The sequence below is a fragment of the Camellia sinensis genome, chromosome 5 (assembly GCF_055761805.1).
Source record: "Camellia sinensis isolate YWXY chromosome 5, ASM5576180v1, whole genome shotgun sequence".
Classification (NCBI taxonomy): Eukaryota; Viridiplantae; Streptophyta; class Magnoliopsida; order Ericales; family Theaceae; genus Camellia; species Camellia sinensis.
Window position 1 is genome coordinate 21583870 of NC_138965.1, and position 13302 is coordinate 21597171.

Consider the following 13302-nt stretch of genomic DNA (forward strand, 5'->3'; position numbering starts at 1 on the left):
AACCATGGGATAAATTCATATGTGAGCATAAGCACAGGATCGTTATTCTTGATTTTGTCATTTTTTTGTTAATTTTAGTCTGCTTTTAATTTCTTCCTCTCCATCTCTTTGTGAACATTAGCATTGTTGGTTTTGATAAACGACAATCGGTCACACTTCTATGTGTAGATTATGGACAAAGACATTATTTTTTCTTAATTTTGTTTTAATCTTCTTTTGAAGTAGTTTTTACTTATTTGCATGAATGATTTTTCAAGTAGTCAATTTTCATTGATATTTAGCTATTTATATTTTACAATTATTAAGTTTTTTTCATAACGGACACCAATAATGAGTATTAGCTAGCGTATCTTGCACACGACCATCTCACTACTCTTATATAATGGGTAAAAGCTTAGAAATGATTTTTATTTATTCCACTGATACAGATGCATCACATGGTCACAACATAACACATGGAAACATACAAAGTTTCCATGAAATGCTTGAGTTATTTCTATATTAATATCAGCATGTCCCTTCCAAATCTTTCTTACTATATGCATATATGTATATATATTATAGCTTCATGCCCTGCAAAATCACAACAATAAAAAAATAATAAAAAAAAAAAGAAAGAAAAGAGAGCAATAAGTGATGATATTTTTATCGACAACTAAATCATTTAAAACCTTACCCACTAAATGTATAATTTAAAGAAATTGCTACTCATTTGGCCTAACGGTGGGAAAAATATATATATACATATATAAATTCAACCGAAAATATTTTTTTGTCAACTGAAAATTAGTTTATTTGGATAGAAAATATTTTATAATTTTAAAAGGTCAAAAATGTTTTCTCAATTAGAATTTTACCAATGTCACTACATTGCCACTACCATCACTATTACCACCGCTATTGTTGCCACCATGTCCACTTCCACTGCTACCACACTACTACCTCTACTACTACCTCCTTCAACCCATCTTTACCACCACCACTACTGCCGCCGCCGCTATCACCAAGGTTGTTAAAATCATAATCCTACGTTGGGTCATTGGATGTGTTTACAAGATTGGATCGAGAATGTAGGATTCTATCGAAAAAGACAAATTACGTAATAATTTAATTTAAATAAATATTTGTTAAAAAATATACGTAACTTATATTTTATTAAAAAAAAGTTAAGATATTGTGAAAAATATAATATTTCATGTAAAATGTAAATATAATACATACAATAAAAAACTCGGTGGTAAAAATTTTGTATTTCATCAAAAGAGAAGGTGAAGAAGAAGAATTCTATAACATAATACTTTGCAATTTACAATAATACATAAAAAGTGAATATATATATATATATATATATTTAACAAAGTAGCATATGAAAATAAATTGAAAATTCAAAAGAGCGGCTAAACCGAATGATAAAGTTTATCGTTAGCATATCTAGTGGAGCAAGTTGAGTCACAAAAATAATCTTTTTAAAAATTGGGATAAAGTTGCAATCATCTTGTCTTCCTCTAATCCCACTAAAGATAACTTTGTTTTTTCGACTATTTAGTTTTCTTAAATTGCTACAATATGCAAATGTTTGTTTCTTAATTTATTTTTCTTAACCTATTTGATTCAATACTATTTTTTTTTTATTCATTTGGACCACATAAATTGATATTTAGACAACAAATATAAAATTTATAATAAAATAGGTCATACAATACAAATCAAGACTTACAATCGGATAGGAATGGATTTAGATTGGGATTCTATAATCCTATAAGATTGAATTACCAAAGATCAAAAGGTCCTGTTTGTAAGAGATTTTTTGCACGATTCGAATAGATTGTGCCCAAATGGATTGTAAGATCCGAATTGAAATTCTGATAACCATGGCCACTGTCGCCGCCATCCTAACCCCTCCACTATTACCACCACTAATGTAACTATTAGTTATTAGTTTCAAAAACATAACTAAATATAAAAATATTTTTCACTAAAATAAATAAAGGAACAGTGAAAATTAAGATTATGTAACATTAGTATTTATATCGTGAATGAGAGTTAGTCGGGCTTACCGGGTATATTTGATGTTGACTTTGCCCGCTTTGCGGTCAGCAATCATGGCGAAAGCAGCTTGAGAGAGATCGATGGTTCCCTGACAGCCAGGTGGACAGTAATCGACGATGGTTACTACTACACTTTTACCGGTGCAAGGACGTGGCACACCCTGATTTGTTGGACCCGTACACGTCACTTTGTACTTTCTTCCACACGCCGCCTTCCCCCCTATGGCGTCACTTGCCGCGGCTATCATTACTCCGTTGTCTTGGTTCCCATAACATGCAGATGCTGGAAAAAAAAAATAAAAAATAAAAATAGAGAGCATATGTTGAAAAAGGTCACCTGTTTGTACGTGTTTAAGTCCTCGTTTGGCAATAGATTTTTTAATTGATTTTTTTTTTTTTTTTTTTAGTTATTTTAACTTGGAATTAAAAATTTATTAGGTTTGATTTTTTTAATTTTTTTAACTTTTATAAGAGAAAAAGTGAAATGATTATAATTTAAATGTGATATTTTTTTCTTATTGATTTATTTCCTATTTTATCTTTTGTGCTTTTTTGCCAAAAAATTGGTTGCCAAACAAAGCCTAAATTTGTTAGGTGTTTGCATGATATCTATACATATAAGCAAATATAATTTTTTTCTCAAAAAGCTCCCAAAAGTCTATTCATAAAATCTCATAATTTTAAAACTCTCTTTTTCCTATGGGACAATCCTCTTTCATTATCTTTCATATTTTCTATTTTCTTTCATTTTCTAATTGTTTGATTAATTAAAATAAAAATTAATTTCATGTCTTATGGATAAAGATTTGAATTTCAAAATTCCTCCCTATAGATAAACATATAAAAATTGTTAAATAATTTATGAAAATTAATTTCATTGTTTACAAATAAAGATAAAAATTAAATAATTAATTAAAATAATAAATTTCATGACTTATAGATAAATATTTGAATTTTAAAGTCTCTCCCCGTAGATAAACATGTTAGAATTAATTTCATGGTTTACAAAATAAAAAGATTAAATAATTCATTTAAAAAAAATTAAAATAATAAAATTTAGATAAAGATATGATTTATTAATATATATCTACCAAAAACATATATATCTAAATCTTTATTTTAATTTATTCAATTTTTTTCTCATTCCATCACATATTATTCTTTTTTACTTTGAATTTTTTACCATTTTTATTATTCGTAATTGTTTATCAAGTGATAAAGATAAAACAATTTCTTTTTGTTGGCTCTGAACGAGAAGAGTATTGATAATGGGATGATGAAGGCCATATGGGAGGAGGCAGCATAAAAATCACACAAAATTAATTTTCATCACTATATTTATCCAAGGTAATAATTATTGTTCTTTCTTTTAGTTGTTGAAAATAATTTACTTTAAATCATTGTTTTTTTTTTTTTTTTTTTTTGAGGTTGTCATTTGTTATAGTATTTCTTCAATCTCATCTCTCAATTTACTTAGTCTCTCTCTGAAATTTTTGTTTCTTTAATAATAAATTTTAGAACCAATTTCTTATTAAATTTGTTTTTCTTGCTACATATTTTATTGAAAGATCAAGATCAATAACACTTTCATTTGATATATCAAATTAATGAACATAATACAAACATGGTAGGGAGATACTACATATTTGTCAATCTCTCTCTCTATTATTTTTAGTTAATTTGCTAGATTATATTATTAATTTAGAGCCCATATGATTTAATTCAATATCCATGATTTTTGTTGCATTCGACCATTTTTCATTGAGTAGCATGTATATTTTTTTTGTTAGTATATAATGATTAAAACTATCATTTGTTATATATCTTCAAGTAAAGTTCAAATAATTTGTCATCATTTTATTTTATAAATAAAATAGATTAAAACTATTTTCTTGTATAATTTTTATAATCCTAAGAAGATCTTTTCTTGATTTATTTATTTTTAAATGTTGTAGGAACTATGCAAGTATTATTCAAATTATGGATAAAATGATTATGGAAAAGAATTTATACTTTGATATGATATGCATGTCAAAGATAGAGGGTTACTAATAGAATCAAATGATGATTTGTTTGAGAAGTTCTTTTTATGAGCAGGGCAACAAATTTATATTAAAAAAAATTAAAAACTACTTAGAAATAATAATTCAAGGTTGAGATTTATTTAAAATTTGGTCCCACAATAGTAATATACACCACTGATTTAAAAGTGTACATTTATGATAACTTTTATGAGATTATAGATTTTCTCTCTTTTAATGTTGTGTGTTTTTTTTCCCCTGCATAAGACTACAGTTTCATGCAAGTTATTTATGCTATCAACTGATTGTGATCCTATTAAGGGGAATTACATACAAGTGGAAGAAAAGAAAAAAATTATCAACACATGGAGGGATGCAAGTGACACTTGCACCTCCACAACTTTTCATTTGCATCCCACCATAAACATACTTGAACCCCCCATGCTTTTTAATTTTTTTCCTCTTCTCTCACATGCATACAGTTCACCCATACTATTATCCCTAATAATCTTTATAATTAACAATTTTTCATGCATATCAAATTTTATTTTGAAATTTCGTAAGTTAATTATTGTTAACATCTACCAGGATGGCCTAACATCATGGTTTGCCACCATTAAAATATAATTCAAGGTTAAAATAATTTAATTATCACACAAAATGTATATGGTCTATTTTCTTATGCATCGCACGGGTTATTGTTAGTATACTATGATTAGAAGTGTTATACATTAAAAAAGCAAAACCACACACAATATATAATATATATATATATATATATATATATTGGTAGTTCTTACATTTTGTTGCTTGTGACATTTTAGTCCTTATAGTTTTAATTTGCTCAATTTTTACCTTTAATTTTAGATTTTCTATAAGTTTGGTTCAATTGATAACATCCTTAGGGTTTTTGATTAAAACAAAAAAAAAATCCTTAGGGTTTTTTATATTAAAAAAAACACTGATTTAATTGAGGTTATATCACTAAATTGATCAAATTTTTAATTTTATTCCTAAAAGTGTGACACACAAAATAAAAAGTTTAGAGTCAAAATTAATTTGAATTAAAATTATACAAACCAAAATGATATAAAAAAAAATATAAAGACTAAAACCAGATGATACACTACAAAAAAAGTCTCTTTTAGCTACTAAAATATTGGGCGCCAATTGTCTGTTTTTTGGTCGCCAAAGCCATTCTGCGACAAAAAATTTTGGTCACTACATTTGTCGCCAAAAACCTGTCGGGAAAGGTTTTGCCGACTAAAAACCCTTTGGTTGGCAAAAAGCAAGTCTTTAGTGACCAAAATTTTGGTCGCCAATAGTCAATTATATTCCTTTAAAATCATACATTCACCGACCAATGTTTTAGTCGCCAATAGTCAAGGAATCGCCGACCAAAATCTTTAGTCGCCAAAAGCTATCAAACGGCGACCAACATTTTTAGTCGCCAAAGGCTGCATCCGTGAAAAAAAATAATTCATTGTTAAGTTTTGCACCCGCTCTTATAAAGACTCGAACAACTAACCTCCCACACCATAAACCTTATGCACCACACACTTCCCACTACGCCTCTATAACACCACATGATTATAAATGTAATATATATTATTTATATACTACATAGACTCGTATTAATATAAAAGTATATGTATAAAAATAATTATTTTTATTGACATAATTTATGTAAAAACAAATTATTTAGTAGCAAAATAAAAATAAAAATATAACTTTTAGCGACCAGAAGAGACTTTCGCGCTAAAAAAGAGCACTTTACGCTAAATTATTTGGTAGCATAATAAAAATAAAAATTTAACTTTTCGCGACCAAAATAATTTTGGTCGCAAAGAGACTTTCGCGCTAAAAAAGAGCACTTTACGCGACTAAACATATTTTTAGTAGCCAATTGTAGACTTTTTGGCTACTACATTTTTTTTAGTCGGCAAAAACTGTACTTTTGGCTACTAAAAATGTTTTATTCGGTAAAACCCACATAATTGGCGACCAAAATTATAATTAGTCGCCAATTGTTGCCTTTTTGGCTATTAAATTTTTTTTAGTCGGCAAAAACTATACTTTTGGCTACTAAAAATATTTTAGTCGGTAAAACCCATATAATTGGCGACCAAACTTATTTTTAGTCGCCAATTGTTGACTTTTGGCTACTGAATTTTTTTAGTCGCCAAAAAGCTTCACAATTGGCTACTAATGCTTTTTCAGTCACTGAAAGCTATACTTTCAGCGACCAAATTCGTTTTAGTCGGGAAATTTGGTCGCCGAATGTATTTTTTCTTATAGTTATAAGATTTTTGAAAACAAGAATTTTCAAATAGATAATGTAGAATATGCATAAGTTTGTTGTTGCATACAAGTGGTGTATAAATTATAGGTCAGGCTTCTTTCCAATCCGAGATCAGATTAGAGTGGCCTCATTTGATGTAACTGTTAAAACAGATTATAAATTATAGCTCAACAGATTATAAATTATGACTTTAATCATAAGCTGTTAATTTGTTTTGTGTAACTATTAGACTATAGATTTAAGTTACGAAATAGTGTTTGTTAAATAAGTTGTGAAGTAACTTTTTCTGTTAACTATTATTTTTTGTTATTCACTATTTGTCTACATGTCTCATAAAAAATATTAACAATAATCTATAGTCCATTTGAATCTTTTTCTATTTTAAAAAAAATATAAAATAAAAAAATCTAAGAGCATAACTTTAAATTAACATGTCTATAGAAGAAGTTAGAAGTAAGGGTGAGCAGCTTCTCAGAATCAACTTTTTTTAGTTAAGATAAGTTGTTAGAATCAGAAGTTGTTTGAAATAAGTTTAATCAAACTGTCAAAAATAGCTTTTCCAAAGTTAGAAGTTATAAATTGGCTTAAAAAAGTCCAAACAAACACCCCCCAATATATTGTTAGGCTCATAGGGACCCATCATGGGTCTTATTTCGATAATCCGAACTGTTCGACGTGTAAAACTCGCCAAGTACTTCATCCCTGCAAAAAAATCATGTTAATCGGATATCGATAGTCATTTGATCAAATCATATTTTTGTCAACAGTAACTATGATTTTTAAAATAAATTGTTGACAAAAATCTGACCTAATTAAATAGTTATCGATATCTGATCAATATATTTCTTACAAGAATGAAATACTTGACGAGCTCTACATATTGAATGGTTCAAATAATCAAAACAAAACTCCCATAGGCCCGAATAGCACAACGAGCACTTAGTAAAGATTTAATAATAAGAATCAAAATCTTGAATAACTTCAAGGAGTCAATGAATGTTTATCGAGCCGTTAATTTCAAGATTTTAAAAATAATCTTGATGCACTCAAACTTCAAACATCTAATTAAAAAATAAAATAAAAATAACACTCACGAGTGTAAGGAGGACCATAGTAAGTAGCAGTCCCTTGAGCTGCATGTGCCACCGTGGCAAGGCATATCACTATGCCCAACATCATCATCACAACACCCACTCCAACACCCATTTCTTAGATTTTCCTTCTTTCCAAACACACCTCGAAAAGAAAATTGAAATCTTATTGCTTTGTTGCAGAAAATCTATATAAGGGCTCTCTCTTTTTATAGTTGAATAACCTACATACAAGCAAGCTATAATTTATTTACCATATTGTACTAGCCAATCTTTTAGCTATGATGCATTTTTTACCCGATCTTGTACCCTTTTTATCTTTAATAAAATTTTCTTTGCTGATCAAAAAATATATATATATATATATATATATATTGTACTAGCCAAGGGTGGAATTAGAAATTTTGTCTAGAAATCAATGTGTGTATAAAATAAAATAAAATAAAAAGGATATATCACAAATATAATTTTTGAGTTTGGTTAATATATAAATTGCTCATTGTGATTTCAAAAATTAGAATTATCTTTTTTGTCATAATTTGTTATTTAATAGAATTGATTGAAAAATAAAATTTCTAACTATTCTCCTATACAATAATGAATGACTAAAACTGTTAATTAAAGATATCATTAAAAACAATTAATTGACATAATAGTTGATTAATGAAAGTGTTATTTGTTATGTGATTAGAAAATTTAAGGGGTGGGATATAATTTTTAAAATCATATGAGCTAATTAGTATTTTAAGCAAATTTTATGAGTGTATTTATAATTTATGTTAAAAAAATATTGAGTTGGCTTTGGTACATCATTAATTAAAAATAATTTTTCACATAAACTTTGTGAAATATTATTTCATGAGAACAAAAATAAATAAATCCGACATGCCATTTTTTTTATTTTATAATTTTTTATTAATTAAATTTCAATACATAATTGATAAATTCTAAAAAATCATTTAATATATTTTTTAATTCAAAAAGTAAGTAAATCTAACAAATTATTTTTTCAAAAAAAAAATTGAATTATTAATTAAATTTCAATATATAATCAATTAAACTGCAATTTTAACAAGTCATTTAATATGATCGTCCTTTTACAAATTCTTACTAAATTATAAATTAAATTATCAATTATATAAGTTGCATATCCATAGATGTTGGAGACCCACACCTAATAGTTACTTAGTTTGTAATTTATTAGAAATATCTAGCATTTTTAATAATATATAACTAGGATGTTATAAAAAAATAAATAAACAAAAATAACGGAATTTGTAAAGTTAAGAAGTATTTTTTTATCTATTTCTAAAATTTTAGTCCTTTAATTATTTAATTGATTTTTATTGCATAAACTGTTCTGATATGTTCTTTTGTAGGACCCCCATCTACTAAGAACTTGTGGGGAGGAGTTATTGTTGACTTTTTTCTTAGAAAAACCATAACTTAATTTAACAACTTAAAATGAAAGACACATTGACACTTTTATCAACTCATGGAAAAATATGTTAGTAAAAGTCAAAACTACCCTAACGATAGAGTTAGCCCTAACGATAGAGTTAGCCCAAGTCATGAATGATGAATTAATGTTAGTAGGAAATTTTCAGCAATAAACCAAATTCCCTATTGAGCAGGCAAGTAGGAAAACAAATTGAATGAATGGCCCCCAAGAACTATTACTTAAAATAAATAAAAATAAATAAAGCCTAGTAAATTCATATGTCAAGTGCAATTACTTATATTTTTAAATTTTAAAAGTCTATGCAGAGTGTTGTTTGGTGCATTTTTTCTTATAATTTATTAGATTAAAATAATTTAAATAAACTATAAAAAAAAAGATTATTTGATAATTGGAGTAGTGTTTTTAACATATTTGAAACTTGCAGGAGTAGTGTTTTTAACATATATTTTCTATAAGCCAGTTTTCAACTTGTAAAACTTGCACCAAACATCATCTTAAATGGTGTTTGTTAAAATTGAAAATTGAAAGTTGAGAATTAAATAGTAAAAACTGAATGTTGAATTTTTTAAGTTAAAATATAATTTGATAAAAAGTTAATTACTAAATTAAAACAAGCATTCACCCCAAAAAAGAATTAAAACACGTTGTTTGATATATACGTGATGTGATAAAATTTAAAATCATTATTTTTATATAGTCGTGGTGAGGTAGTAGGGGTGGTTGCTATGGCACCAAGGGCGATGGTGGTGGTATAAAAGTTGTAGCGATCCCGGTTTTGACTATTTTTTCTTGTTTTGCCACTTCGACTGGGCTGATCGGGAATCGAGCTACCTCGTCAGCTCGCGGGGGTCCAGGGGGCAGCGCTCCTTGGCAAGTCCGAGGGTAGCGCCTTGGCGGGGTTGAGGGGCAGCGCCCCCGAAGCAAAAATGCAAAATGCATTCAAAGTTGCTTGTCCGCTCGAGTGGCTGTTTATGCGCTTGAGCGGAGAATGTTTAGTTCCAGAAGTTTGACATGTCTGCAAAAGTACTGGGAAGGTGTATTCGACGCTCGGGCGGGGCTTTTCACGCTCGAGCAGACCATGTTATATCAGTTCATGAATTTGATATTTTATATCACTTTTGTATATATCTCTCTCTCTAAAAACATTTCCTCTCCCTTCTCTCTACATTTCCCTATGCCAAATTGGATCAAAATCTTGATTTCTCAAGATCCATTAGAGTTCTGCCATAGGTTCTTCATCAAAATTGGTTAACTTCTCGAGGGTTTCGTTGTGTGCGGTGAAGATCGAGTTTCAACATCGTTGATTTTGGGGGTTTCATCTCATTTCTTCTTCAAAACTTGAGATAGGGATTTTGTAAGAGTTATATATATATATATATATATATTTGCAAGATCTAGATAATTTTTGAAATCATCCTTCGATAGCTTTGAAAATTGATTGTTAATTCAAGAAGTTGAACGATTTTGAAAGTGGGTTTGTCTCTTGTTCTTTTAAAATGATTTTACAGGTTTTTATCTTCGTTGATTGAAGAAAAGATAATTTTGGAAAGTTTTCTTTCCAAAGATTTGAGTTGTATAGTTTTGGTAAGAAAATCTAGAATTTGAGAATATTTTTTAAAGAGACTGAAAATCCATGAATGATATTGTTATATTTATTTTGTGTGTCAAAATAAATGGATGTTTGAAAAATTTCTTATTTATATTTATATAAATGATGAATTTAAGAGAATATGAGAATTGTTGTTCATTTTGAAAATTATTGTTTAAAACGTTGAAATAGTCTTGAAATGACTAATTGTTGAGGATACATGAGAAGAGAGGATTGTGTTATTTCTTAGATGATGAATTGGAATAAAAGTATTTATATTCATATTATGTTATTGGCATATCAAATCATTTGATTACATTAAACTTTGAAAGTTGATTTGAAAACTTGCATTGAGAAAAGAATGTTGAGAAACAAGTTTCCATGAATTGGTTTTGGGATAAATACGGTGGTAAGTCTTGACAGGTGGTGTAGCTGAAATTGAATGGGTGTCGAGCCTTTCAGTTAATACTGGTAAAAATGACAGATTATAGGTGTCGAGCCTTCCAGTCAATGCTGGTAAAAACGACAAATTGGTAGTACTTGTATAGTCTACTTACAGACACCAACCTAGGGATTACTAGAGTCGTATTTACTGCTCTTGAAATGAATTGTTAAGTTTTGAAGAATTGAAATTGCATGACATCATTGAGCATGATGGTTTTCAAAGATGAAGATGTGATTTTCTTTCAAAAGGGCATAGCATAGCATGTGCATTTCATCTCTTGAGACTTGTATAAAATGTATATACTTGTTAAGGATTTCCTACTGGGCTTATGCTCACCCTACAGGATTTTTGTGTAAGAAGAGATGTGGTGATGCCGGCTAACTAGGAAATGTGTGTTGAGAGTACAAGACTCTCATTTTGCTGTGACTCTATGTGTAAGCCAAGGGCTATATGTGTGTGGGTTTGAATAACCATTTTGTGTAACCAGGTTGAAACCTTGAAAACTTGTAAACCCTTTGGGGGTATTTATTTGTTTATTTACTTGTTGTTGAATTAATGTATTGTTGCATGAAGAACTACTGTATCATGTAATGTAAGTTTGGAGATTTATATTCGGTTTTCCTTGAAAGAGCCATGATTGTTGTATTATCATTTGGGTTAGAAATTTGGGACGTTACAAAAGTGGTTATGGTGATGGTAAAAGGGTGGTGTAGTTGAGATAGACCGGTAGTGGTAGTTGTGGTGGTACAATGTTGGTTGTGACTATCGGCTAGTGATAGTCGTAAAGATAAAGAATTGTGGTAGTAAGGGTAGTAGTGATAGTGGTACCAGTAATCGTGGTGGTACTTGTGGCAATGGTGGCAATGATGATCATGTAGTGGTAGTAGTGGTAAAGGTAGCTGGTGATAGCAATGACGGTGAGAGTGGGGTTAGGGATAGTATTGGTGATGAACATAGCGGTACATGTCAATATTTATACATAAATAGTAAATTAAGTTAGCTTTAAGTTATATATAAAAAAAAAAAAAAAATTTAGACCATATTTTAAGAATTTAATATGAATGTAGTAATCAAACGGACTTATGCGAGTTTCACTTAATGCATTAAATTTTGGGCGCTGCTTGAGGGCCCGAATTTCGGGGCTCGAATGCCCCGAAAATTCCACTTTAGGTAAAAAAAAAAAAAAAAAAAAAGGAAAAAAGAAAGAAAAAAAGAAAACAGTTTCTAAAAATGGAAATTAGGGGCATTAGGGGCAAATTTTTTAGGGCCACCAATCATTTTCCTTAAATTTTAAATGTTGAATTGGCTTATCAAACACCATCTCACTCTTGCGAGAAAAAAAAAAATTAAATTAAATTAAATTTTCAAAAATACTTACCTTCCACATTTTAAAAACAAATAATAAAATCATTTGCTACAATTATGAACCATGTTTGGCTTGTTTTTCTAGACAAAAAAAAAAAAAAAATCATTTTTATTTTAAAATAGAAATTAATTTGATGAAAATAAATATTAACGTAAGTCTTAATTTATAAACTTATACTCCATTAAGTCTTAACTAAGATTTTTTGGACCTTCAAGTCTCATGAAATTTTTAATAGTCGGAATTGCCCTTTAAATAATAATTGTTCATCATTTATGATTATTTATAAAGAAATATGATATTTGATATTTATTTTAATTTTCAAAATTTTAAAATATCAACTTTCAAATTGAAAAAAACTAAAAAATAAAAAAATTATGTGCAAAAAAATAAAAATAAAAATTGTTTAGTTTCAATTTTCTGAAAACTGAGTTTTTTTATGGGTTAATTACACTAATAGTCCCGATAGTTTGGGACTTGTGTCACTTTGGTCCCTGACTTTCAATTGTGACACATTTGACTCTAAATTTTGAATCTTCTTCCAAATAAGGACAATTGAAAATATTATTAGATTTTTCAAGGGTAAATCGTCAATTTAATAAAATATAAACTAATTTGACAAAAATAAATGTCAAAAAAATATTTTTAATTTTTTTAAAATTATTTTTATCCACCAATGATAAAATCATGTAAAATTAATAAAAATTACATGATTAGCTTTTTTAAATTAATTTTACATGATTATCATCCAAACACATAATAAAAATTAATTTGGTAAAAAAAAATATGTCTAAAAGATTTATCAATTTTACATAATTTTATTTTTAGTAGGTAGAAATAATTTTTAAAAATTTAAAAATATTTGTTTGACATTTATTTTTTGTCAAATTAGTTTATATTTTATCAAATGACAATTTTACCCTTAAAAAATCTAATTATATATTCAATTATCCTTATTTGGATCAAGATTCAAAATTCAGGG

The 13302-nt window shown here is 28.1% G+C and overlaps 1 protein-coding gene across 1 annotated transcript; it reads right to left on the reverse strand.

Moving 5' to 3' along the window:
- Positions 1-383: 383 nt before the first annotated feature.
- On the reverse strand, positions 384-7652 carry LOC114285689 (EG45-like domain containing protein). Its single transcript, XM_028228769.2, has 3 exons — positions 7466-7652; positions 2058-2331; positions 384-573 (listed from the first exon to the last, which is right to left on the reverse strand). The coding sequence occupies exons 1-3, from the start codon at positions 7575-7577 to the stop codon at positions 567-569; spliced, it is 393 nt and encodes a 130-aa protein (XP_028084570.2). The 5' UTR covers positions 7578-7652; the 3' UTR covers positions 384-566.
- Positions 7653-13302: the final 5650 nt, after the last annotated feature.

What these genes read in the sequence shown, in the direction of transcription:
- LOC114285689 (XM_028228769.2), bottom strand. Translation starts at nt 7,577, where the DNA reads ATGGGTGTTGGAGTGGGTGTTGTGATGATGATGTTGGGCATAGTGATA. An exon ending in CTATGGTCCTCCTTACACTC is followed by an intron (nt 2,332 to 7,465) that starts GTGAGTGTTATT and finishes TTTTTTTTCCAG; the next exon opens with CATCTGCATGTTATGGGAAC.